Source organism: Pleurodeles waltl, chromosome 2_2, assembly GCF_031143425.1.
Source record: "Pleurodeles waltl isolate 20211129_DDA chromosome 2_2, aPleWal1.hap1.20221129, whole genome shotgun sequence".
In the NCBI taxonomy this organism is placed as follows: domain Eukaryota; kingdom Metazoa; phylum Chordata; class Amphibia; order Caudata; family Salamandridae; genus Pleurodeles; species Pleurodeles waltl.
In genome coordinates this window covers 894,945,295-894,973,048 of record NC_090439.1, presented here as the reverse complement: position 1 = coordinate 894,973,048, position 27,754 = coordinate 894,945,295, and the positions used below count along the sequence as shown (strand labels likewise).

The window sequence follows — 27,754 nt, the reverse complement described above, 5'->3', positions numbered from 1 at the left end:
GATTCTGTGGACAGTAAAGTTTCTAATAAGTGTGAAACTAGTCACTATATGTATCTTTACACTACTATAGTATGCAGTATGTAAACAAGACACTCTAGCTACTACGATAGCACTTTATTGTAATATTTACGTAATGACAATGCTAGAAATATGTAACATTTATCACGGGAATGTATTTTCTCTTTTTTTCTTCAAAAAACACAGCGTTATTCTTCTATCTTGAACTTTTTTCACTTTGGAAGTTCTTCAATGATTATGCGCGAGACTGAATTCCATCCGGTGGAGGCATCTCCTCGTGGGTAATCTGAACAGGTGCCAACCCAGACGGCCACATCCACCAGCCCGGAGCTGATTCCCTCGCAGAGGCCTTCCACTGCCATTGGGGAAGAACACAATGCATATTTATTAGCTTACAAAACAGCCTTAGAAAAGAGATTGCTTAAAAAAATACAGTACTGGCTATCTAGTATTGACTATAGGAACTGCTTTTTTGATTGCTTTACAGAAACGTCCGACCTTTGTACTAAGCAAAAGGCGTCCAGCACGGGAGCAATCCTGCATAAACAATGTACCTCGGTGAGTGCAGTGGAGGGATACAGAAATGTTGTTATGCATTATACTACTAGTTTCAGTAGACAGTGTATTCAGAATTAAGATGTTTGTTACCAAAGCACAGAACAACACGTTCTGTTTGTCTATTTTTGAGTTGTTAAGTAGCTGTTTATGTCTTAGATTGATTCACTGACGTTTTCCATCAGTTAACTTTATATTGTATATGTATTTTTCAAAGTACAAGTTTGATCTACTTCAACAAACCACCATATCTTCAGAAGAGCACACTAAGGACCAGATTATGACTTGGTCAGAAAATTTCAACCACATTTCTAACCCTTGTCTGCACAAGGGTCAGGTTTCATAGTTGCTCTAACTTTATCCCATTTGATGTTTAGCAGGCATAATAGATTCCGTATTCCCCAATAAACCTGAAAAGGCCAAACCTGTTGGAATTTAACAAGAAAAATGTTCTGGAAATTACCGGAACATAAGGATATTGGTGGAATAAGCACCACTATTAGCATGTTTTCCCCATTAAAGGAAGAATACTGGCAATAGGTAGAATTTATCGCACCTGATAAATTCAATACCAAGGGGTTATCGGATTTTAATAGGTGTGATAAATTCCATATTCCCCCCCCCCCGGGCACTCGTAATCGGGCCCTGAGATGTATTTGTGTGATCCATTTGCATCGAGTACAAGAGACTTTTGAATCACGTCTACTAGAAAGGGTTTTGCCATCGGCACGGGGGGAGTTAGGCTCATGTTAGCCACATTCCTCAAAGCAATGAATACATATTGTCCACAGACACCAAGATTTATGATTATAAACGTAGAGCTCATTTCAAAGACCTCGGTCAGTAGGGCAGGACAGCAGAGATCATCTGACATTAGCCTCTTGTTTAAATACCAGCTCACGGTCCTAAGAAGATACATGAATCACTTCATTATAGGACACTGGACATCAGCAGATATTCAGGGAGAAACAAAATCATTTAGCACATTATTTGAAGTGTCTGTACTGTTGAATATGATGTCTTGTGCTAGATATACTAGTCCTGATAGTAGCCCTGGGTATTTGCGAGCCTGCCCGTATATGTCTCTTGTAAAAAGTGCAATATTTCTACTTTGGTGCAAAGAGGTTTTAGTGACTGACATCAGTGATCCCTTATTATAATGTAAAGGAGACAGGGCACTAGAAAATGCAAAGGCTTCAATATGCCCAAATATATTGCTTCTGATTTAAGTATGAAGCTAATGAGGAGACTTTCTGCAAATATGCAAAGTTTGAAAATTCATTTAGAGCGCAGAACGTTAGCAGAGGATTAAATACTTCCTTGATTTGCAAATATTCTCAGGTAACAATGTGTGTAAATTGATAGTCTAGCGGTGTCTAACTCCATCTTGTCAGAGATGAGTATACTCTATTTCTAATGTGAACTGACAATTATAATAGGAAACAATACTAGTGCCCTATTTTTTTAAAACTGTTTTATTAGTTTGGAATACAGAAGAATGAAGAAAAAATTAACACAATCATTTCATATGTCGGAGCAAAATAAAGCAATACATGGTTGAGCCTGTCATTGCCAGGGTAATTTCCGACGAGCATGCCCAACATCTTTTAGCTCATGGTGGTGATTTCTCCACGTCCCTGGAATTGGTAGATGAGCCACCACGCTCATCCACATTTGGCACGTTTCATAGAACGATGGAAATAAACATAACTCCTAATATCAAATCTGAAGTATCCACCCTTCCCTCCCCTGCCCCACTGTTACCTAGAATTGTATTATTGCATCTACAAGAAAGGTTGTGATTCTCAGTCCCCAGTAGCGTTGATGCGCATGTGTGTGTTAATGTCAGACAGGAGGTATTTGTTGGAGGAACGGGTGAGAAGCCATTTTCAAAAGGTTGTAAGTGGTTTATCAGCACAGGAGCAGACCAGATGGTGTGAGACACAGTGTCGGTTTGCCAGTAGGCAGTGGGAGGAGACCATACTCGTTTTGAATTTGAGCAGAGTCCATGAGGCCATCCATGTCAAATAAGTCACCTACCCTCTTGCAGTTGGCTTCCTGCCACTGTGTGAACATGGAGCTGCGGAAAGTGTGGAGGAATTTGGGTTCTCTCTAATAGGTGTCTGCGGTAAAATGGGGGTAGACAGTTTCTGTTTGACTAGCACTCTGTCCCGGACTCCCATTCTAGATCAGAGTACCAGTGAAATATAAACTCTCACTGATCGGTGATGTTTTTGAAAGCCATGGTACCTTCCATACATGGATGTCAGCCACCGCCTGGTCTATGAAACACCAGTGTTTTCCGGTACTAGGTCTAGACCTCTCCGCCACGTAACTCGGCTGCGCTGCCTGATAGTAGTGTTAGTAGATGAGGAATGCCCATCACCGCAGGCAAGGAGGTGTGTGGATTCAAAGCTCAGTAGGACGTAATCAGCATACAATGCTGTCTTATGTTCCCTGCCTCCCATGGGTGTGCCCGTGATATCCCGGTTGACACATATTTGTTCAAAAAGTGAAGATTAGTGGTGATAAAGGGCAGCCCTGGCGAGTGCCTTTGGAGATTTTGAAAGGCTGTGACAGGAGCCCAGTAACTCTCACCATCGCTTTAGGAGATGTATACCTACATTGGATCCACTGTTGGAACCGTGGACCAAATCCAGACCTCTCCAACACCATGCACAGGTACGGCCAATGGACCTCATCAAAGGCCTTCTCCGTATCTGCGGAGAGGAGAAGGGCCAGAATATGGGAGTTCTGCACCTTATTGAAAAGATGATGAATGCGCTTTGTGCTATTGCTACAGTCTCTTTCAGGTATAAACCGGTCTGCTCAGGGTCCACTAGGCCTTGCATATAGGGTGCAATATGATGGGCTAAAACTCCAGTGAAGATGTTGCCATCCATGTTAAATAAGGAATAGGACGATAGAAGGAGCACTGCCAGATTCTTTGCTGGGCTGTGGAAATACTGTTACTGCTGCAAGTTGCATGGTATCTGTGGAACTAAAGGAGTTGTATAAGCGCACCAATATGGGAGCTAATAATGGGCAAAGGTTTTATAGAAGTTTGAAGTATAGCCATTGTGCCCAGGAGCCTTGCCTGGCTGTAGACACTGTATGGTCATGAGTTCAGTAGGAGAAACTAGGTACCTCCATCTTATTTGGACGCCTCTCCCTAGGGAATGCAGGCCAGGGGGGCCTGTGCCAGATAGGATTCCGCATTCTTCGAGTTCAGCTCCTCTGTCTTATAGAGGACTGCGTAAAAGCGTTCATACTCCTTTACGATTAGCCCATCTTGGAGTTTTGTGCTACTGTCAGGACCCATGAGCTATTCTACCCTTTGCTGAACAGCTTGAGAGTGAAGACCGTGAGCTAGTAACCTCCCACCTTGAGTTGTTTGAGAGCTGCCGTAAGTTGGTGCAATACTGCAAACAAACCAGTTTGTATGACTCCCCTAGGTCCCTTATGCTGGTCTCCAACTGAGCATGGGTATCATGTCTAGCTCTATTTAGGTGAGCAGCTATTGCAATAAACTGGCCCCGTACTACCACCACCACCACCACCACCACCACCAGTGTGTCCCACAGTAAGACTATAGGTGTGTCAAGAGTGTCATTGGTGACTAAGAATGAGTTGATAATGGCCATGATATCAGTGACTGACTTTTCATAGGTAAGAAGCTTGCAGTTGAGGTGCCATGCATGGGGGGGTGGAGATAGGAAAGGCATACCGGATAGTGATGGGAGGGTAGTCCGAGAGGGCGGCCACCCCAAGAGCTACTGCAGCAGTTGTGGTAGTGATACATGGGGACGTAAGGAAGGGGTTGATTCTGCCATAAGTGTAGTGGGCAGCAGAAAAAAAGGTATAGTCCTTCACAATCGGACGTCTGTTGCCACACGGCTACTAGTCCTACGTCAGTTAACACTGTCTGCAGGCGGAGGAGAGGCTGCCAGTTTGTCCCACCCTCTGAGTGGATCAATCCAGCTGGGCGTCAGGCACTATATTAAAGTCCCCCCAAACATCAATGTCTGCGTCTGGGGTTGCCCCATCCTTAAAAAAAATAATTAAAAAAAAAAAGGCTTCTTGATAGTCATTAGGGGCATAGAGGTTAGCCAGCATAAACTTGTGACTGTAGGTCTATTCGCAGTGAAAAAAGCCTGCCAGGCAGTTCTGTATGTGATTGTGTTACCCTCCATGAACAATGTGTAGTGAAAAGGATTGCCACCCTGCCCCGCAGGTGCCGTCAGTCATCTTTAAGTTAATGGGTTTCTTGAAGGCAAATATCGAACTTAGCATCCTTAAAAACAGACAGAAGCACAAGGCATTTTCGCTGGGGCATTGAGACCCCAAACATTCAAGCTAAGTATACTAAACATAGATAAGCAAGTATTAGTGAGCTGTAGCGGTCAAAAGGGGCTAAACATCAAGCATATATCCCCCGGAGGCTTGTCTGCAGTGTGGTGCCCGAGGGGTATGTGTAAAGGTGTACGATGTCAGGTGGGGGGGGGGGGGGGGGGGAGGTAAATAACAGTAAACAGCACAACATGTGGGTTCTCCGCCTGGGACCCTGGTAAAGCACAACCTGAGGGTCCATGTCATTGGCAACAAACAGGCAGTCCTGTAGTTCGTTGTAGCAAGAGAGCTCCGCCAACAAGAATTTACAACAAAAGAGGTGGCGGAACCGGTCCCTGAGCCGTTGCAGGTGTCGAGCAGTAGGAGCTGTGGGCCTCAAAAAAGAAGGTGGGGCCATCGCCTGCCATCTCATCAGCATGTAGACATCTGCAGAACTCCCAGAAAGTCAGGGATTGCTGTTGGGGTCTGATGCGCTGTCGTAGCTGGCATAACAAATGCTGCCTGTTCCTTTCAGCTTTCCTTCTCTGAAGGTTTACAAACCGGCTTCTTCGTTGGGCAGGTAGATCGGGGCATCCCTATAGGAGGGGATGTGGGGTGTTGTGATGGCAATGGAGTGGATGTTCCCCTTGGAGAGCGAAGATATCCAATAGGGCAGGGGCCTCATTTAAGGTCCACATGTTCCTTGTCTCATTGTCCCAGAAAAATTGGAGCCTGAAGCGGGGTCCCCATTTGTATTTGATCCCTTTATCGTGAAGAAAGTCAGTCAGAGGTCAAAGAGATCTACAACGCTGTAGTGCTATTGGGGAAAGATCCAGATAGAGCCAGACTTTAGTGCCTTAAAAGTCAATGGCGTTCCTAACCCGTACAGCTTACATTTATACATTCATTTTTACACTTGTAGAGTGCATGGCTACCCTTACGTGTACCAGCGAATAATGGCTTCCTTCTGGCTATTATAGAGAAGACAGATGAGGATATCTTGTCCTGGGGAACAGGTGGGGTGGCCCACCCTGCGGGAATGATCAAGAATAATCGTCTGGTCTGCAAGTTCCGGGGCCACATGATGAAACATGTGAGTGATATAGCCCTCCAACTTCCCAGATTCAGCTTGCAATGGAACTCCTCTAATGCAGAATTTCGGAGCGCCTAGATTTGTTTTCAAGATCTTCTAGCTGGGAGTGAAGCTCGAGGTCTTATCCTGCAGCTCAATAAGTTCCCGGCAGTGCCCATCCTGTTCTTCCTCATGGGAGTCGGTGGTTTGCTCCAGCGAGTCGACTCCTGGACCCAGCTTGCTGAGGTCTCGTCTGATAACCTTCACGTCCGCAGCAATGTGTTGCTTGAGTGGCACAATGTCGTCCTTGAGGGTCCTAAAGAGGTTCTCCAGGAATACCTTTGTAACCGGTGCGTCTTCACTTTGGGAGCTTGTTGCAGCCATCTCTGCTGCTCACAAAAGGTCATCTGCAGCGGGAGCGTGTGGGCATGAATATAGTGGTGTACAAGGTCCGATGGTAGCTGTAGGCAGCGTTGCATTGAGTGCCCAGCTGCCCACAGGAACACAGAGCAAAGGCTTCCATTGGCAGAGTGTGGCATGCGCTGGGAGGCCAAAGAAACAGAATTCAAATTGGCCCCAAGCTGTGCAGGATAGACAAGAAGAGTTGCACGTTATGTGCAGGCAAATAAACATGAGGCCCCTATTCACTGTAGGGTGTCCCTGGAGGAACCCACAGAGTACACACTGCAGCTTGTTAGTTTCTGCTCCACCCTTAAAAGTATCCTTGTAATGCCCAAGCCCTTAGGGCTGTCCCTGGTGCTCACGGAGTATCCAGGGGAAAGCAAAGTTTACTCATGAGGGCACAGGCCACAGGAGAAGGACACTTGCTGGGTGGGGACTGCTCAGGTGTGATGACTTGGGCCACCAGGGAGCTGCACCAGAACCACCACACCTTTAGCCTCATGAGTCCACAGTAAAGCCGTTGTAGTCTCAAAGGGCCATATTTATACTCTGTTTGCGCCGGATTTGCAGCGGTTTTTTTTACGCAAATTCGATGCAAAACTAACTCCATATTTATACTTTGGGGTTAGACGCATCTAGCGCCAAAGTTCATGGAGTTTACGTCATTTTTTAGCGTGGACACCTTCCTTGCGTTAATGATATGCAAGGTAGGCCTTCCCGTCTAAAAAATGACTCAGAGGCATGTGCACCGTATTTATACTCCCGGGCAAAAATGACGCCCGGGAGTGGGCGGGTCAAAAAAAATGCCGTCCAGCCGCTTTTGCATCATTTTTTAGCGCCTGGTCAGGGCAGGCGTTAAGGGACCTGTGGGCTCGGAAGGAGCCCAGAGGTGCCCTCCCAAGCCCCCAGGGACACCCCCTGCCACCCTTGCCCACCCCAGGAGGACGCCCAAGGATGGAGGGACCCACCCCTGGGACATTAAGGTAAGTGCTGGTAAGTATTTTTTTTTTTGTGGCATAGGGGGGGCCTGATTTGTGCCCCCCTACATGCCACTATGCCCAATGACCATGCCCAGGGGACACAAGTCCCCTGGGCATGGCCATTGGGCAAGTGGGCATGACTCCTGTCTTTGCTAAGACAGGAGTCATTTCAATGGGGGTTGGGAGTAAAAAAAAATGGCGCAAATCGGGTTGAGGCGAAAATTTTGCCTCAGCCTGACTTGCCCCATTTTTTGACGCCCAAGCTCCATTTTCCCCTACGCCGGTGCTGCCTGGTGTAAGTCATTTTTTTTCACGCACACCAGGCAGCTCCGCCGGCTAACGTCATTGAATAAATACGGCGCCCGCATGGCGGTTCAGAATGGCGTTAGCCGGCGTTAAATTTTTTGACGCACAACTGCGTTGGCGCAGTTGTGCGTCGAAAAGTATAAATATGGCCCAAAGTTCGGCAGTCCTTTACCCCACTAGCACAGTTAACCAACAGGGAGGGCGATGGAGAGCAGCAGGGGTCCACTCCGTGACGTGTCTTGGGCCGCGCTAGGCAGGGAAGTTGTAGGGCCTAGGAAGGAGCACGATCCTCCGTCAGCGATTGGCATGCAGCACCAGGGTACGGCTCCCGTCCAGCTCCGTCGCGAGGCCGACAAGCAATGCAGAGCCCCCTCTGTCTGAGGAGTGGCAGTCAGGTCTCACTCATTCGCCTGATCAGGTGCCACTCTCCGTAGAGGCTGATGCAGACTGCAGGTCCCTGACACACAGCCTGTCGCAAGGCTCAGCCGCGGCCACCATCTTAGCCACATGGCTGCCCGATCATCGCGGCTCCTGGCAGTTTATAGGGTGGGTTCTCCAGGCAGAACAGGGTCAAGCCTCTCCCCTGATGGTTAGGGGCAACTTTGGACATGGCTACAGTCACTGTGGGGACCCTGGGGGCCCCACCGTCTGCCCCAATGCAGCATCTGTGCAGCGGAGCTCAAAGAGGACAGTCTCACATGGGCGCCATATTGGACATGCCTCGTCTGTAGACAAATTATAGCCACTTGTCAAACTGCCTGCACTCCATTTTATTGACTTGTTGCCAGGCGATATAGGCTCCTTGTGACCCCATTGTTCTGACAAGGAATCCTACGCCTCAAAGTCTGGTAATACAGGTGTCGACAAGTCACTGCTCATGCCTTCCAGGCCTACCCTCTGGATAGAGAGTAGAACATACTAATGCCTTCAGAAAGACAATGTCCTCTTTGGCTAGTTTAGTTTTGAGCTCCTCAAACACTGTGTGCCTTCTGGGCAGGTACACCCATGCTTTATGGGACATGGCCAGTGAGATCTTGTCAGCAGTCCTGGAAAACCTTAAGGTCTTGCTGTTTCAAACAACAGATGATTGCAAGGCACCAGTCTAGTGCTTAGAAGGCATACCTGGACCTGATCAACAGGGCTTTCAGACAATGTCCAGGCATACCTTATGAACATGCCCTTTATAGCTCCAGATTGTTTGGGGAGAAAGCTAAATCGGCTCTCAGTAATTTAAGGCCAGTCAGGCCACTGCACCCTTGGGACTCCTGCCCCCTGCCAAGCACGTCCATCAGCAGTACAAGAAGTATAGGGATTACATCAGGAGACTAGTCTGTAGCCATTCCTCCAAACGCGCAGGAGCAGGCCCAGCCCTTTTGTGGCACTAGCCGTTCTTACTAGCAGGTAACCATTTTAGAGAAGGATAGAACAAGTGTAGGTCTTACAAATAAAAAGAGAAGTCACTGAAAAACATGCAAACTGCATCAACGGTGTTTTTGTCTCTCATTTAAGAGGGATGGAATTTCGACCCATTAATGTCATGCTAAAGTGCCATTTATGTTTCTCCTGCTGTTAACTTGAATAGTAAATTCTCCTCGTTTCACAATGGCGGTGATTATTTTTGTTTAATATTATAGGCGTGTGCTAGCCCCAGTCAATTCAGTTGCTTAAGGTATATAATGTAAATGCTTCGTGGTGTGTTTTTTTTAACAGGAATGAGTATGGATTTGCTCTTCTTTGAGCTATATTTCTATCATGCAACTACAGTTTTATGTATTTATTCTGCTTCTGTGTCCGATGAAGTACATACACAAATTATTACCCATCCAATGGGGAAGACGCCTCATAGGAGCAACCACTGGGTATACAGATACACTGATTAATGTCTCAGTATTTTCATAATCGCTGCACTCCTACTCATGAAATTATCTATTGTAATCACTAAACTGTGTACAGTGACGGTAATGACTAGGTCTCTTGGACTACCCCTACATCTAAAACACTGTTGTAATGTGTAGGGGGTAGTCTTTGTAGCCATCTGGTTGTATGTCTTCATTATTCATGTGGACAAAAAAATGCAGTTTACTAATAATATCTAACTGTTAATATCTATTCTTCTAACCTCACCTTCCCCCACTGTCAGCTCCCCTCTTCCACTAGTCTGGTCAGATCACTTCCTAGTGCCCTTCCACAATTCTCTTCCTTCTACCCGATTGGGCACTACTAAATCCTTGAACATCTCCAGATCCCGGCGGAATATTCATCATACACTATCTCAGACAGAGGTGGTAACCTCGGAAGGCATGGGAGTAGCAGTCAGTTCCTTCAACAACTCCTTAGCATTAGGCCTTGATATTCTGGCTCCCCCCAAATCTTTTTCCAGTCAGCGTTCTGCACCTTCCGCTAACGGGTTCCCAAACAGCCTCCAGGCAGAAAAACTCAAATGCAAACAATTGGAAAGGAAGTGGCATACGAACTATGACTGAGGACAAGTGGTCTTATAGCACTGGCCTCAAAAAGTTCTGGAGAAATATAAAACAAGCTAAAATCGCTTTCTTTTCTTTGCAAATTGTTGCTGCTGACAATGCCCCCAGAACGATTTTTAAAATTGCCAACTCGTCGCTGTAGCCAATAGCCCGCACACAAAGTGTGCCTGCCTCCCTGTCGCTGGCAGAGGACCTTTCTCTATTTTTCCGTAGAAAAAAATCTATTCCAAGTTTAACATGCAGTCCGACTACCCTATCCCTGAGCCAACCCTCACCACCTCTCCATTTAAAACAGTGGCGCGGCTCAAAAGGTTCAACCCCTATTCCATTAGTTGACTTGGAACAAATGACCCATAAAATCATATCTGGTTCACCCCACAATCCCCACTCCCCCCTTTCTGCTTGCCAAGGGGTCCTTAGTCATAAATTCACAAATAAATGCCCTCTCTAACCTGTCTTTCAAAAGTGGTGAGATGCCTTTTAGTTGGAAGAAGCTTCTGGTAATTCCTATGCTTAAAAAAAGCAAATTCCGAACCACACACCCTGAGCAATTACAGGCCCATCTCTCTCCTTTCCCATCTCGGCAAAATGCTTGAAGCCCTGGGGTACCATTAGATCACCAGCTTTGTGGAACCAAACAAAATTCTACATCCCACCCAGTCGGGCTTCCGTGCTGGTCTTAGCAACTAGCCCTTCTTGGAGTCACTGAATACATGAAAGGTAACCTTAATGCAGGGCAGAAGGCTGAGTCATCCTATTAGATCTTTCCGCTGCCTTCAATACTGTCACACAAGGTCCTTTCACAAAGGTTGGAGCAGGTAGGCTTCACGGGCCTCACTCTGAAATGGCTTTGCTCCCCCTTACCTGAGAGACAACAGGCAGTCTTCCTTTTCCCTTTTACTTCCCAGTCCAGGGCCATAACCTGTGGTGTCCCTCAGGGTTCCCTACTAAGCCCAACTCTTTTTAACATCTATCTGATTCCATTAGCCTTAGTTGCACAAAGTTGGGGTATGAACATCGCCTCTTATGCAGCCGATACTTAACTTATGCTATCCTTTCACCAGCTCAATGGCATTATAATAGGGAACTTTCAGGGCTGTCTTGCCTTCATCTCTCAATGGATGCATGACTGCCGCTTACAACTCAATTCTGACAAAGCAGAGATTTTGATGTTTGGGCCATCTTCCCTGCTACGCACATTGTGCCTCTGGCCTTCTGACTTAGGGCCCGCTCCCTCACCCTCCACAGCTGTCAGGAACCTGAAGGTTATGAATGGACTCTGCCCTCTCCTTTAGATCCCACGTCAAGGCTCCTGCAGGCACCTGCTTTGTCTGCTAAAATCCCTTAAGAAAACCCCTCAAGAACCTGCCCCTTGACACTTGGAAAAGGATTGTTCATGCTCTTATCATCTTTAGACTAGATTATGCCAACGTACTCTATCTTGGTGCCACCCAGAATCTGTTGTCTCTTTTGCAGCGAGTACAAAATGCCCTGGCTAGGCTTATTCTGAACATCCCCAAGCAAGAGTCCATCCGACTAGAGCTTAAAGATCTACCCTGGCTACCGATCAACTCTAGAACTCTTCACCCATGGAGCACTCCACCAGAAGGGCCCCAGTTACGCCCAAGACAGGCTCAAGCACTACTTCCCCATAAGAATACTTCACTTCTCCAGCCATAACCTTCTGTGCATTCCCAGATTCCGCAAAGCCAGGTCAGGAGTAGGATCTTTCTCGGTTCTGGCTCCCAGTCTCCGGAACGCTCTCCCACCTTTCCTTCGTACTATGCCCAGTGAAACCCTGTTCCAGGCACAGTTAAAAACAGTCCTGTTTGGCGAGCTGTAAACGTTTGATCTGACCTGACCCACACAAGAGCCAGGACACTTCTTCTGAAGCAACAGTTGCACTCTAGAAGTATCTCTTCGTTCATTCATTCATTTATATGTCTTTATTGTGTCCTAGCATATGTTAATATCTGAAAGCAAGGACAGACCTTAGTAAGTAGCGATTTGTTTTAGGTTTTTGAGCCGTGACCTCTATTTTTATTTTATATTTGGTTGCAGAGATTAATATGTGCTAGGTGATACAGTACAATAAAGATAGAAGTGATCCCAAGACACACCCTTAGCTGATACTTCTTACAATGGTAACACTTTACGGATGGAGATATGTTTTATCATGTTTCGCATTAGTCAATATTAAACGTTTAAAAAGAAAGACAATGGAATTAATTGTACATCTATCTATCAGAATTAAAGGTAGTAGATACTGAATCCTCAACAAATGCTTTATTTAATCATTAAAACCATAGTTTTAAATTGTGGTAGTGGTACTTAGTTGTTTAATTAATATTTTAGTAAATTGAAAGAGTCACGATTTCCAGAGATATACTCACATAAAATCAAAGAAAGACAAGACATGTACCAAGGGAAACATTACTTACATGTAACAATTGGTTAACAGCTTGTGGTGCTTATACTCACATGCTCTACTCACTCTTGCCACCTGGTGTTGTGCTGCAAATATTACTACTTGTTTTTCTTTGAAGAAAGATTTTTTAGATTTGCGGTGGCTCATGATATTTCCCCCAGAATCCACAGTGCACATAGACACAGGCACGCTTCACCTCAGACTGTGTTTCGGAAGAGTAAATAAGAACATACATATATATATATATATATATATATATATATATATATATATATATATATATATATATATATAAAAAATATAATATAATATTGCAGTGCCTGACGCAAATGAGAGACTGTAAATTTACTACACCCAACTGTGTCCTACCTCACTTCTGAGGAGGTTAGTAAGACGCATCTGAATATACAAGCTGCACAGAAATTGTTCAGGTAATGCTTTCTGTTTGTACTGCTCGGGATCATGTGCTGTGCATGGACTGAAATTCAAAATCTATATCAGGTAGTCATCCTGCGAGATGATAAAGGACATGCATAAAATAAGGATTTTAGTACTATTTGACACACCTGCACTTATTGGCAGTTGTGAATCGCCACACAATGTTGTTTAGTGAAAATATGAAGTAAATCAATCAAAGGATTTATAGAGCGCACTAATCACCCGTTAGGGTCTCAAGGCACGGGGGGCAGGGGAGAGGGAGCTACTGGTCGTAGAGCCATGTCTTGAGGCGTTTCCTGAATGTCAAGAGGTCTTGGGTCTGGCAAAGGTGGAGCGGTAGGGAGTTCCAGGTCCTGGCGGCTAGGTGAGAGAAGGATCTTCCTCCGGCGGTGGTGCGGCGGATGCAGGGGATGGAGGCGAGGGCGAGGCTGGCAGAGCAAAGATTGCGGGTGGGGGTGTGGAAGGTGAGTCTGTCGTTGAGGTAGGCTGGGCCTGTGTCGTGGAGGGCCTTGTGTGCGTGGATGAGGAGTTTGAAGGTGATCCTCATTGATACTGGTAGCCAGTGAAGGTCTCTGAGGTGGGGGGAAATGTGGTCACGGCGTGGGATGTCCAGAATGAGGCAGGCAGATGCGTCTGGATTCTTTGCAGCTTTGTTAGGCGTTTGGTTGTTATTCCTGCATATAGGGCGTTTCCGTAGTCCAATCGGCTGCTGACCAGGTCGTGGGTGACAGTTTTCCTGGTTTCGATGGGAATCCACTGGAAGTTTTGCGGAGAGTGTTGTAGCAGGAAGAGGAGATGGCATTGACCTGCTGAGTCATGCTGAGTGTGGAGTCCAAGATGAAGCCTAAGTTGCGTGCGTGGGTGGTTAGTGAGGGCGCGGTTCCTAGGGAGGTGGACCACCAGTAGTCATTCCAAGTTGAGGGGTTGGCGCCAAAGATGAGGATTTCTGTCTTGTCTGTGTTTAACTTGAGGTGGCTTGATTCCATCCAGCTGGCGATGGCGTGAAGTCCGTTGTGGAGGTTGTTCTTTGCAGTTGTACGGTCTTTTGTGAGGGAGAGGATGAGCTGAGTGTCGTGTGAGTAGGAAACTATGTTGATGTGGTGGGTTCGTGCGATGTTGGCGAGGGGGGCCATGTAAACGTTGAAGAACGTGGGGCTGAGCGAAGATCCTTGGGGAACACCACAGATGATTCTGGAGGCTTCTGACAGGAACGGTGGGAGGCGGACTCTCTGGGTTCTGCCGGAGAGAAATAACAAGATCCAATCGAGTGCCTTGTCTCAGATTCCAGCGTTGTGGAGGCGTGTGCGGAGAGTGTGATGACCTACTGTGTTGAAAGCTGCGGAGAGGTCCAGGAGGATGAGTGCTGCTGTTTCTCCTTCATCGAGCACAGTCCTAATGTCGTCTGTGGCAGCAATGAGTGCAGTCTCGGTGCTGTGGTTTCTGCGGAATCCGGATTGGGAGGTGTCAAGTACCTTGCTGTCTTCCAGGAACTGGGATAGGTGGCTGTTTACGATTTTTTCGATGACCTTGGCTGGGAAGGGGAGGAGGGAGATCGGCCAGTATTTCTTGGGGACGTCTGGGTCTGCCTTTGGTTTCTTCAGCAGGGCGTTGATTTCTGCGTGCTTCCATCTTTCTGGGAAGGTGGCTGACTCGAAGGAGCTGTTGATGGTTTTGCAGAGGTGGGAGGCGATGATGATGTTTGCCTTATTGAAGATATGGTGTGGGCAGGGGTCCGATGGTGATCCGGAGTGGAAAAGGGCCATGGTGGTGGTGGTGTCCTCTATGTTGACGGGGGTCCAGGTGTGGAGGAGGTGGGTGTTTCTTGGAGCGTTGGGTTCTTGGGTGTTTGTAGTTAGCTGGTGGGTCTAGGGTTTGAAGCTATTGTGGATTTCTTCTATCTTTCAATGGAAGTGGTTTGCCAGTGAGTTGCAGAACTCCTGTGATGGCGGGGGTTCGTTGGAGCAGGTCCTGGGGGTGGCGAGCTCATTAACGATGCCAAAGAGCTCTTTACTGTTGTGAGCTTTGGTGTTGATGCAATTTTTGAAGTGGGTCCTTTTGGTGGTGCGGATCAGTTGGTAATGTTTGCGTGGGGCATCCTTGAAAGCGATGTGGTTGGAGTTGGTAGGGTCAAGGTGCCAGGTTTTGGCGCTGGGCGCGGTCTTGGCACGGACGGGCACAGACGGGCTTGTCTTTGGCGCGTCCACGCTGTGGCCGGCATAAGAGAGGAGGTGGGAGGGAGTGGCAGCTGGGAGGAGGGAGGGAATCCTCCAATGGGAGTGCGGGGTGGTGGGGGCAGCAGGAGTCAGGAGCGGGAAGAGCTCCGAGGAGGAGGGAAGGGGCGGGGCCTTCCGGGAGAGGAGAAGCCAAGAAGCGCAAACAAGCCCAGACAAGCCCAAAACAATGGCAGCACTTACCGGAGCAGTGGTGAGGAGGAAGCGACCTGTCTGCAAGGATTCAGGGTCAGAGTAAAGACCAAATGGCACCATTACAGATGGGATGTTGTATAGGAATGCCACTTTGGTTTGATTCTCACAAATAAACTGTGCCCTAGGGATAGCATGCAGTTTGAGTTTAACTTTGTAACAAAGTAGAATGCACCTGACAATCCGTCTTGCAATACTTGCCTTAGAAACTGAAAGGTAAACATTTACTAAAAAGTTGTGCAACACAGCATTGCGCCACTTTGTAAATATGGTGTAGGAGAATGGCCTCCTTAGCGCCACATTAGCATAAAAAAAAAAAGACTCTAGTGCGGCGCTAAGAGGCGCTATGGCCTTGCAAATCTGGCCCTTTGTCTTTAAAATGGATACAGAGAATTTAATTATGTGTTTTCCATTTTGAATATGTGCAGCAATGGCAGCTAGATGCACACTCATAGATGTGTATCCCATCCCAGACCTTTGCACAGATAAAAGGGAGCAAGTAATATGCTGAACAGTACCTGTTAGAGGATTGATATTTGGGGTCTTACGATAGGCAACAAAACGTTTCCATTTAAATACTACTCCTTTAAGATTTTCATACAGTCTTTTGGAAGTTGTAGATATCCACACTATAACACCTGAAGTGACCAATCACTAAACTGAATAATTTGGGATTAGGATGGAGCAATTTTTTCTGATGCTGCCTGAGTAAATCTTAAATGTAAGGGAAGTTTTTTATGTGGATTTATGAACTTTTCCAAGAGTAGGGAGGACCATGGTTGGGGTGCCCAGGTTGGAACAAAGAGAATAGTTGTCATTGGTGCCCACCTCAAATGTCCCAGATCAATGTATCCATAGTGCTTAACCCAGAGCCTGGGGGCAACTTTTGCACAAGAGGCAATCAGATCTACTGTCAGAGTTCCCCTATGCAGGAAGTACTGAAATTGGTCTCCCACTTGTGATTGCTTAGATTGGCAAAGTTGTTGTAGACCCCTGGCAAATGCCTCACCAGCAAGTGCTTATGATGCTCTAGCTACGAATGCCAAATTCTTTGGATCATCATGGAGAACCCAAGTCATCTGTTGCAATTAAGACCACTTTGTTCTGAAGTTTGATGAATGCTATCTGCACTGCCTGCAGTTTTAATATGCTGATGTGGTGCAAGCATTCTTGGTGGAATCATCACACCTGAGTTATAAAGCCAAGCATGTGTTCTATGAGCGGCGTAGCTGGACAGTCACCGCAGAGGGTCTAAACATGATCTGCCTATTTGCTTTAACCTGTTCTACCACTGCTGTTTGTGCTGTGCTCTGGGCTCCACCAGCGCTAGATCTTCCTGTCCTCAGTCAGTTGTCGCACTTTTGGCTAATCACTGCAGTGGGTGTCCATGCCATCAAGCAATGAGGACTAATGTAATCTCTAATTGCCTGGAATGACCATTGCCACAAAATGATCCGTGTGGATACAGTCCTTGATTTAACTATTGCAGTGTTTCTACTGGAAACGATGCTGAGCATGATATGACTGGCACAGGCTGGCTGTTCCACCCCTTGGTAAAACTTTAATTTGGCCAATCCCATCTCGCTTTTTTTTTTTTCCAAGCATAGCAACTATCTGTGGAAAGATAGGTTTTCTCTATTGAATGGTAATGCAAGTAAGTGCTGTTAGATTTTGGGTGAAATCACATGATGCACAGCCATGCATCGCACTAGTATTAACCTGGTGTAAGGCCATATCCCGGCAACTAAATGCAACAGATGCTAACCCTGGAGATTATTTCGTCCTCCTGTACAACGTACTAGGCTCGCTTGTGCTGGGGTTCGGGCAGATGCTGCAATAATCTTTCCATCGCCTTCCACTAGTAGTTTGCATTCCTTTTCAACAATGAGGAGGAGATGTGAACTAGTGGGTAGAGCTGCTGACCTGAGGAACCAGGTTCAAATCATGGCTTTAGCTCAACACCCTTTGATTCTGGGCAAACCACTTAGGTGGTCATTCCGACCCTGGCGGTTTTAAACCGCCAGGGCCGGGGACCACGGAAGCACCGCCAACAGGCTGGCGGTGCTTCCAGGGCCATTCTGACCGCGGCGGTAAAGCCACGGTCAGAAAAGGGGAACCAGCGGTTTCCCGCCGGTTTTCCCCTGGCCCAGGGAATCCTCCATGGTGGCGCTGCTTGCAGCGCCGCCATGGGGATTTCGACCCCCTTCCCGCCAGCCTGTTTCTGGCGGTTTTCACCGCCAGAACCAGGCTGGCAGGAACGGGTGTCGTGGGGCCCCTGGGTACATGTACTCCCTGCTGAACATCAGGGTTCATTTTCATCTGACTCAAAGCCCTCATCAGCTCCCTTGCTGGAGATGGACTCCGTGTTGAATTAGGACATAATTCACCCATCTTCTCTCCCTTAGTACTAAATGGTATTCTTGGAGCAAAAGGCCTGGCAAATCAAACAACCATTTTTGTTATGGCCCCTCAATACTCAGGGGTTACAGACCTGGTGTTGGTTTGACCATGGAAATTTGCTGTTATAGTCCCCACCACAACACCCCACACAGGCTAGTTTCAGAAAATATGGCCGGAGGCTCTTCAGCTCAATCCCAAGTCAGCCAAGGCTGGACAGTGTGCTCAATGCCTCTAGGAACGTCCTTAGTCTCACCAGTCCTCCGGTGACCAGATTCTCTTCAGTGTGCCACCCCTCTTACAGCGCACTAGATCACATGTCTGAACCTGATGGCAGGAAAAACAATCTAAGGTGGAGTCTATGTCCTGGTGAGCTGTGAGTTTCCAGGAGGTACCACAACTCTCCTCAGAAACAAAAACGCTTCTTCGAAGAAAAACAAGTAAAAAAGTTATAAAGTAATAGTCAAGTAGTATTCTGAACTGAATGCAAGCTCTAAAGAGTGTAGACAGCATGGGAGCACATGCTGCAAACGCATCTGCTAAAGTGTAATGAATGCTGTACACACATTAATCCTAATTAATTGCCTGTCTATTAATCGTGTTTATTAGTACATACATTACTATGGTGCTGGATATCCATGTGAACTGTACCTGAAGAGGTGCGATGAATATTAATAGTGGAATTGAACTCAAGACTGCCTTGGTCTAAGTAAATAATGGCTTCTATTGGGAGTGGTCCACTGCATTCTGCACCATTGAAGGTGAAATACCAACGCTGGCAGCAGGCGGTTTTGCATTTCAGTCGTAGGGATCCACTGAAGACCACTCGTAAAGCACTGTGTGAGCGCATCTTCGTGAACGTACACTCCTAAGATGAAATATAAAACAATCATTAAAATCCATGGCTACATCCCATTGCAGTTTTGACATTTATATTTAGAAAGCCAACCAAAAATCCATACTTTCCTGCCAAAAAATGTTACACGAAACTAGGAATCCCGCCATACATTATTTATATGTGCAATCTTATGGAACCTTAGAATACATTCTTCCGACCATTCCATAGTGCTAGTTTACAATGTATATTTTTAATTCTCACAAGCACTAGGACCCATATTTATACTTTTTTTGCACCGCATTTGCATCGCTTTTTGATGCAAAAGCGACGCAAACTTACAAAATACAATTATATTTTGTACGTTTGCGCCGCTACTGCTTAAAAAAATAACGCAAATGCGGCGCAAAAAAAGGTATAAACATGGGCCTAGGTGAGGACCTTCATTTATATACTAAAACTTCCATGTCATGAGGCACCTAAAATACTTCAATAGTGCACACCTCAACCATAGTACAGCTGATGCTATGTGTATGTTTACCTTAGTTGCTGGTTTACCGACATCAACAGTGTTTGCACTGATTAAAGCGCTTTCACATAATTATGTTTACCAAACCTGTTTGTAAGATATTCTCTACCACAAATCTTTATCTACCAAAGAAATTCTCTGCCATAATGCCGTTTCTACCAAAGGGTTACAGAATAATTGAGTAAGACAGCATACTGTGATCACATATCACAATGATATAGTTTCCTATTTCAAAGATCACGCAATATCCGCCCAAGATGTTCCTCTTTATCTACTTGCATTGCTCTAGAGGATCAGAGAAAATGGACCTCCTTGGAGTGTGCACATGAGGCATTTGTTCCTGATGATTCCTAACTGCATTCTGTGTACAAGGGCCTTGCTGTTATGTGACAACTTTTCAAATCAAGGAGGAAGAAAAAGAGGAAGGCTGTGAGTAATTGTGTAAGAACCATGGCGATGCTTCCTCTACCAAGGGGGGTTCTCAATTCAGGCTCAAAGTTCCAGAGGATTTCGTTGTCTCCTGCTTTTAGTCTTGTACCTAGTCTATTGGTCCAGCCCACAACTTCCTTGCCAATGCTCAATTTGGTTTTCACCTTCGCCATAAAACAAAGTGATCATTAACATGTTACACGGTCCCAATATACGGTTTACCTCATCTTACCCAACCTTTTAACAGCATTTGGCACATCTCATTGCACCATCGTTCCCCAGCTGCCTTTGTGACATCGGGGCTTAAAATAAGGCTTTGGACAGGACTTCATCCTTCCTCGAACCAGGTCCAGATCAACTCCATACCACTTTTTACATCTTCAGCAAAGTTAAACCATTGGGGAATGGAGCCTTGGTGGAGCAACTGATAAGATATGACAACTCAGAGCATTGCCACGAACTAGGGGGGGGACAACAAATTCAAAATGTATTAGCTATGCAGGTGTGGATAGAACTCTGCGTGAAGGGACGTCACCTGATCTGTATTGCTCAATTAAGAAAAAGTTTAAAATATGTAAAAAAATAAGACTAAATAGTTCTCATATCTTGTTCAATGTTTGCCTCTTCCAGCTCCTTTATCCGATTGAATCATTTGGTGTGAATTGGTCTAGGTCTTCAGTATCATTCAATAAACCATGGGTCTCAGTGCACAGACCTGAATTTGATTGTTACGTAGGCAAGCCACACTGCCCTGTAACTGTAAGCACAATCTTATCACAACAAATGCTGAAACGTTGCCTCAATGCAATTTCAGATGACATACCTTGAAATCACCTAAAGCTGAACACCTGCAAGACTGAAATAATGCCCTCTGAATTTTCTCTCTTAAGGCCCCCATCAGTTGTATGTTCCTCCAGAATTGTATGGACGGGAGATTAAATTCAGGATGCAAATCAAAAAAAGGCTTGAACCCCTACATTTAATCAAGTCAGCAACACTGTATTTTACAACCTTTCCATAAAATCCAACTGACCTCTTCCCATCTAATTCTGATTGCAGCATTGTACCAAAAGCACACTGTTGCATGAAGACTTTTGAGTCCCCCGTTATGGCATGGGTTCGTAGGCATCCACATTAATAAGTGATATCGGCCTGTAGTTGGCACACTCCAAGCGGTCTCTCTCTGGTTTAGGGATTAAAACATTCTGAGCTTTATTGAAATCTGGGGTAAGTCTGCCACTATTGAGTGCTTCCCAGAAAACCTTACATAGTAAAAGGGTAGTCAAATATTTAGTTATGTTATAAAATTCTACTGAGTAAGTGTCTTTCCCTGGTGCTTTCCCCATGTTGAGGTAAGTTATTGCCTTCATCGCCTCTCCTTCTGTGATTTCTGTGTCCAGAAGGGCAGACTGCTCCATGGAGAGTCTCAGTATGGTGAGCATGTCCATAAATATGCCTTTCGCTGAGTATAGAGGGATTCTGACTTGTACAGCAGTTTATAGAAGTCATGAAACTCTTGGATGATGCCACATGGGTTTGTCAAGATTTCCGCTTTATTATTTCAATTAGCGGAAATAGTTCTACTCGCCTCCATCTTTTTCAGTTGGGTGGCTAATAAGAGCCCGGCCTTCTCCTCCTCTAATAGTGTCTCTATAGTAAATTAAATAACACTTTTTGCAGCCTGAGTTGTGTAAACTGCATTGAAGTTGTAGTTGGCCTTTGTCAATTCCCTAAGAGTATCCAGCATGGGGAGGCAAGCCTACGTGGAGATGAGATGTTCAGTCTTCGATTGTAAGGAATGCCTCTCACATTCCCCCTGGTTCTTGGCCATCAGCCATTTTCTCATCAACTCTCTTCGCATACAAGCCTTCCCCGCCGCAGTATAAACGAGGACTGATGAAGCCTACACTCCCATCCAAAAAGCACTGGAATGAGAAAGTAATCACTGTTTATCTTTAGGATCTTTATATTTAGACATGTTTATACCCCACAGGCCAAGGGGAGGGGATACCATATGTAGGTGAAAATGATTCCCATCATATCATGATCTGAAAGCCCCCCAAGATATGATATAAGCTTCCCCTGCATGTCTCAGGAGATTCACTGTTGTAAGGAAGTAATCTAGCTGAGTATGTGTCCTGCGTATGCAGGAAGTGAAGGTGTAATCTCGCTGTCTCGGATGCAGCAGTCTCCAAGAGTCTCCCAGGGCAAAGTCCAAAGTCCAAGATTAGGTCTCCTATATAACACCACCTTTGACATGTTTGGTGTCTGATTTACTGGACCTATCAAGTATTGGATCAATGACGACATTCCTGTCGGCCTCAATCACGGCCTTGGTTTTACCAAAGAATGAAAACCATCTAGCGATTTTAGATGAGTAATCAGATTTGTCACCTACAACGGAATACATTGAGGCACTGATGCGTAAACATCCTCACTTGCAGTTTTACAACTATGTATCTTATGTCCTAGTACAACCATGTATGATGCAGTTGGGTGAGCAAGTTCTTATGGATGAGTATTGCAACCCCTCTTGTCCTGTGGCTAAGTGGCATGGTCTGTGGCAACTGACTGCTTAGTAGGGCAGGCGTAAAACAGCTCCCCACCCAGTCTCTGCGCAGTTTATCGCACTTTAGCTTACTCAAGTGGGTCTCTTTTATCATACATATATTCGGTTTCTGGTGACCAATGAAGGAAAGTACTTTTTCCTCTTCACATAATATGTCACGGTGTTTCCATTAAGGGACAGCAGTGTAAGCGGTTTTGCGCAACCTGACATCTCAGCCTGATTCCAAGAGAGCGCCTGTTTTGGTGGTGCCATCAGATTAAGGCCCATATTCATACTTTTTTAGCGCTGCATTTGCGTAATTTTTTGACGCAAAAGTGGTGCAAACTTACAAAATACAATTGTATTTTGTACGTTTACGACACTTTTGCATGCAAAAGTGGCGCAAATGCAGCACTAAAAAAATATAAATACAGGCCCAAGTGTGGGAGAGAAAACATCGGCATATCCCCGAACCCTCAGTTTCAGCCACTGTGTGGTGTAGTCAGGTGTGTAAATCATAAATAAATTTCAAGTGTCACGGTCAAAGACTTTGGAATCAGTCAAGCTGTTGCCCTACTTTCCCAGTATCATGATAAGCACTGTCCACAGCTGCATGTAGAACCATCTGCCCTACACTGTTCCTGTGGACTTCACTGCGTATAGCAGGGAGGCAGCCCAGAAAGACAGCACCCATCCCCCTCAAAAAGGGGGATAGTTTATTTCCAAAAGAAAGCGTATGTTACAGTTTTATGGACGAATATGATTTGTCTCCGCCAGTCTTAGCTTCTTAGTGTCCCGGTTTGAGATCCTGTCCCCATCTCTATGTCATGTCCTCAAGGTGTCTGTGTTCTTCGGATCTCTCACTGTTCAAGTCTTTCTTGCCATTTCCATGATGAGCTGGAGGTGTCTCTAATGGCGCAGTGTACATTCAGGTGTCATCTTTCCTTTCCAATTTGTCCAGTATTCTTTTCAGGTCCTCTGGTTCATCATATTCAGTTACTCGGCCATCCATGGTAATCCGTATTCTTGCTGTTTCCAGTAACCCATATTTTACATCTCTTTTCCTCAGTATGGTTCTGAGTACCAGGACTTTCTTCCTCTTTGAGTTAGTTTGAAGTGAAACGTGTGATAGGAAGAGTCCCTGGTTATTCTTGTATGTATATGGCCATGGTATTTAACTGTTGCAATAGTTTGTCTGGCGTGTTGATGCCATAGGCAAAAGGCAAGAATTTGCTGTGGACTGGTGTGTGTGGGTTTATGACAGGATCTCACCCTGGGCGCTCTCTGGAATTCCAAAGAAGGAGCAAAAGTAATGTTCAAGAGGGTTGGGATCAGAGTGCTGAGAAAGTTCACTGTGTTGACCTGTTCCACATTCTCAGGAATCCCAGATATGCACACATTATTTCTCTGGCCGCTGTCCTCTAGTTCTATGGTTTTCTGCTGGAACTCCCAAATCTCAGGGTCTCTGTCAGGTTGATTGTCCCATTTGGATTCCACCTCCTTTACTCTTTGTTACAGTACGGTCACCGTGACATGGAAAGTGCTGATATCTCCTCAGAGGATTGTATTTCATTGGAAGAGTTGTTACTGCATCACTGACTGCACCTACAGAGAGTTTAATATCTGTGAATTCTTTTAGCAGCATGGCCAGAGCTGTATCAGATACCTTCACCATGTCAGATTAGGCATCCTTTGGGGCTTTAGTCTTCTCTGTACTGAGCACTACCTTTGAAAAAGTTAACTGTCTGGGATGTTTTGGTCTCAACATGGCATAGAGGACTCCTTGCCACATCAATAGCGCCCATTGTGTCCAAGGTGAAAGTCTCAGTACTACCCCCAGGGAGCACCTCAAAGTATCACAAAGACCTTCAGACACTCATTATCCCCCAGCTGGTTCTCCACGAGTAATGCAGTGGGTCTCCTAGGTATCCAAACTCAGTCCTAGATCTGTATAGGCATAAAGATACTGTGGCAACATTTAGGTGTTCTTCAATAGTGTCAGTCAATCATCCAACTATCTGCCCGCAACCCAGGCACATATTAAAAGTGTACATAATATGGTTTGTTGTGTAGCAAGTTGTAAGTGGCCAGGGATATGAGTCTCACATGCAATAGACAGTGCAGCATCAATGTTGGGCAGGCCTTGTCTGGAGAGAATGTGACCATGAAGCCAACAATAGATATGATGCAACCTCAATGTTTATCATTCCTCAGTCAGTTGTCCCCAGTGTGATTCCACTGATTTTCTTGGCCACCCCCTGTAATGGGAGCCCCTCTGCACCACACCACTCCTGAGCCACTGCTCATCTGCCCCTTTTCAAGGAAGCCCCACTGAGGGGTCAGACTCAATAACTGCAATACACAAAAGTTTGTTCTGGTTGCACTGTACAATCACTCCTGGCACCCAGTTGTGTCAGTTGTGCAGACAGCTGTCGGAAGAAATCAATCATCGATGTCCATCTACGAGTACAGATGTATGACACCTACCTCCATCAGCTCCACTCTGATTTCTCCTCCAGTGTCTGTCCCCTCTGATAGCACCTCAATTCTCCGGTGGGGAACAGTCATCAGGGGTTGAACCAGGTTCATGGTGTTGCCTGGTGTTGGTCCCATCCAAATTAAATGGGTTTGACGTTTCAATGCAACATGTGTGGCTTTGGACCTACCAACGTCTCAGGAGCAATGGACAGATGCCACCATGTTCTCCAGCATCCAGCTACGCCCCGCCTCTAACTCTCTTCTGGTAAGGATTCCTCATATCCACCATGCATCCCGAATACTCACCAAGTCATTTCTGCCCTTTAAACCTATCAACTACCACACCCTATACACTATTATGAAAAATATTTTTCTCAACCCTCTTGGGAACAAGATACAACTATCGATCAAACAAGACCGAGTTGTTCAGTGCACTTGAACCTCTTTCCGCATGTTACCTATCCATAGTTGCCTAGCCAACAGTGCCCTGAATACTGACTTCAATCATGGCTCGACACCTACACCTGAGCCCTATCACATAGGGCTGACTTTTTACTCATCACACCTATCTTGGTGTGCCATGATCAAAGCATCTCTTTGGTCCTAACGTTTGGCACCTTCACATTTATTTAGACCCAAGCTCTGCCTTATCGCACTGAAGTGCAACCATTCTCCCCATGTTCTTCCTGTATGCACAAGTGCTCTTCTCAACATCTGTCCTCAATCACTCCAGTACGTTATGCTACACAGGATCACTGCTCCATGACCACATCTCTGAGCAGGGTTACTGCCTTCTAGCATTACCTTTCTGTCCCAATGTAATTCATTGGATGAAGTCTAATGTTAGACTATCCCGTGTCCTTACTCTGTAAATAAGGACCTGTGTCTTGGTGTGATCCAGAGGACTGCTTACCCTTTTGTTGGGGTGTCTGCTTGCTCCCTTTTGAACATGCAACTTGTAGGTTACTTCTCTGGGTTTACCTATGTGGCTTTGTTTAGGAGATGACTCTCCCCACCACACTGGTAAAAGGGTGGATGTGTGATTTTTATTTCAGCCACTGCCCTACTCTCATTTATGTTTTGTCCTTTTGCTTTGAAATCAGTTTGCCTAGGTTCCTCTCACTCCTCCCGTTTTGTGGGTTCTGGGACAGGGCTTGAGTTTTACTTCAGTCTTGCACGTTTTCTCTTTTGGTTGTGGTTCTTTTATCTTCCAGTTCTCAAGCTGGTGTGCTCTCCTTGCTCCATGTTGGCCTCAGGGGATGTGGCCTGCATGCCCTGCACTCCTTGGGTGCTCTTGTGGGGCATGATGTCTTGCCGGTCTGTCATTTGACTCCTTACATGGGGCTACAGCTTTTATTCAATCTACCCCTTCTCCCATTTGTGTTGGTGGGTGAGCTGGTGATAGGGTGTGACGTGTGCTACAGGACTTACCCTTATCCCAGGGTGGGATACTTTGGTCCTGCTAGGGGTGCTCCATACAGCCCCCACTGACCCCAACTGGCTAGCCCCATGTTCCTCCTGGCAAATTGCTTCTCTGGGTTGCATACCGTGACCACCCCTTGGCCTAGTGAAGGTGTTGATGCATTGTGTCGAATCTGGGAGGTGGGACTGCTTGGACTCCATTGTTTTGCGCTTGTTACCTTTTCAGGCTGTCTGGGTCCGTTGGTTGCCAGGCCTGTGGTTTCTTCCTTACCACCCTTTTTTGTGTTGCACGCCTTCTGTTCTTTGTGTTGCTTGCCATGTAGAGTGTTTCAGCAGACTGAATCTGTGGTTCATGCTGCATCTTGTTCCTTGATCTTTGAAGGCCTGAAAATGTTGAGTGCTTGATTTCATAAAATGCTGGATCCATTGCACTTCTTTTACTTTGTACCCTTGCTCCAAGCTGGGATTGGGATTTTGGGTGGTCTTGTTTATGGTTGCCCTGGCTGGTTATTGCTTCTTGCCTCTCCGATGTTCAATTGCTGTTTTCATAGTTGGGGTTGCTGGTACTGTGGGCTGACTTGTAATGACTTTCTTGTTGGTGTCTTCTCGTCCCTCTGGCATACTTTGTGCTCCACCACTTTTTGAGTTTGGAAACTTTCAGCAGGGCTGAGTAGGTTTGATTGTGAGATGCTCCAAGGATTCTGGGGCCTTGTAGTACTCCGTCACCCACTGTTTCTGCAGTATGCAGGGGTTCGGATGTTGGGGATCGTGCCATTTCATGGCCAGGCTGATGCTCTTACTTGATTTGGCTGCAAGAAGTGCCTTTCCTTGCTGGTCTAGTCTACTGTATCTTAGCTGGCTTCATCACTTGTGGGGACCTAGGTAGTAGCTCTAGGGTTCTATTGTTATGCCTATTGGGCCTTCCGGCATACTCACTGGATGTATTTTCTCTTCTTGGTGCACCACTTCTTGCTGGCCCTGTTTATCCCACCCAGTTTGGAATGTGTTCTGGTTTTAGACTCACCTGTGCTTTTTGCTGGGCTTGGATCTTTTTCTGCCCTCATATGCTTTGCTTTTGCATGCCTTCTTGTTGAGGACTTTGTGCTCAATTTCTCCATCTCTTCTTGGTACTGGGCCTGGTTAAGTGCTCCCTATTGCACATAGGGCAGGGTCTGCACCTGCTGTAGGCTGCGGTTATTTGGTTCTATTGTTTGGGATCTCTGGTGTCTCCTGGTCACGTCAGGCATGTTTCAGCCATGTTTCATGTCTTCAGCCACCACCGGCTGCTCTCCTTGTGCTGCCTGGTGACACCTTCGTCTCTGCTTTTGAGAAGAAAACCCTGGTAATCTCAAGTCCAGTTTAAGATACACCTTTATCTCAGCACTCCTGCGTGGCAAAATGTCCCTAACTGCGGATAACAGGAAACTGTCAGATATAGTGGATTACCTTAAGTGCATTGGACTTCCTGGTAAAGCCAGTGTCTCTAATATGTCTTCATTAGACAGGGCACTGTAGAGAGGGAGTAGAGATGAGCACAGCCTATATACTAAGCATGTATAACCTTTTGCATGTGCAACAACCGTTTTGAGAGCGATCTCCTTGGACCGACAGAGCCCTTGAGAAGAGGGCTGGGGAGTAGAGGGTGGGCTAGGAAGCCTAGGAGTAGGAGTACTGTCAGCCCA

The 27,754-nt window shown here is 46.0% G+C and overlaps 1 protein-coding gene across 1 annotated transcript in view; it reads right to left on the bottom strand.

Moving 5' to 3' along the window:
* Nucleotides 1-203: 203 nt before the first annotated feature.
* The window catches only part of CTHRC1 (collagen triple helix repeat containing 1), a 125,431-nt gene continuing 97,880 nt past the window's right edge, over nt 204-27,754 (bottom strand). The window contains exons 3-4 of the mRNA XM_069220599.1: nt 18,483-18,699; nt 204-373 (exon numbers count right to left, since the gene is read on the bottom strand). Coding sequence (XP_069076700.1) covers nt 231-373; nt 18,483-18,699 — 360 coding nt within the window. The 3' untranslated portion in view covers nt 204-230. The remainder of the gene's footprint in view (nt 374-18,482; nt 18,700-27,754) is intronic.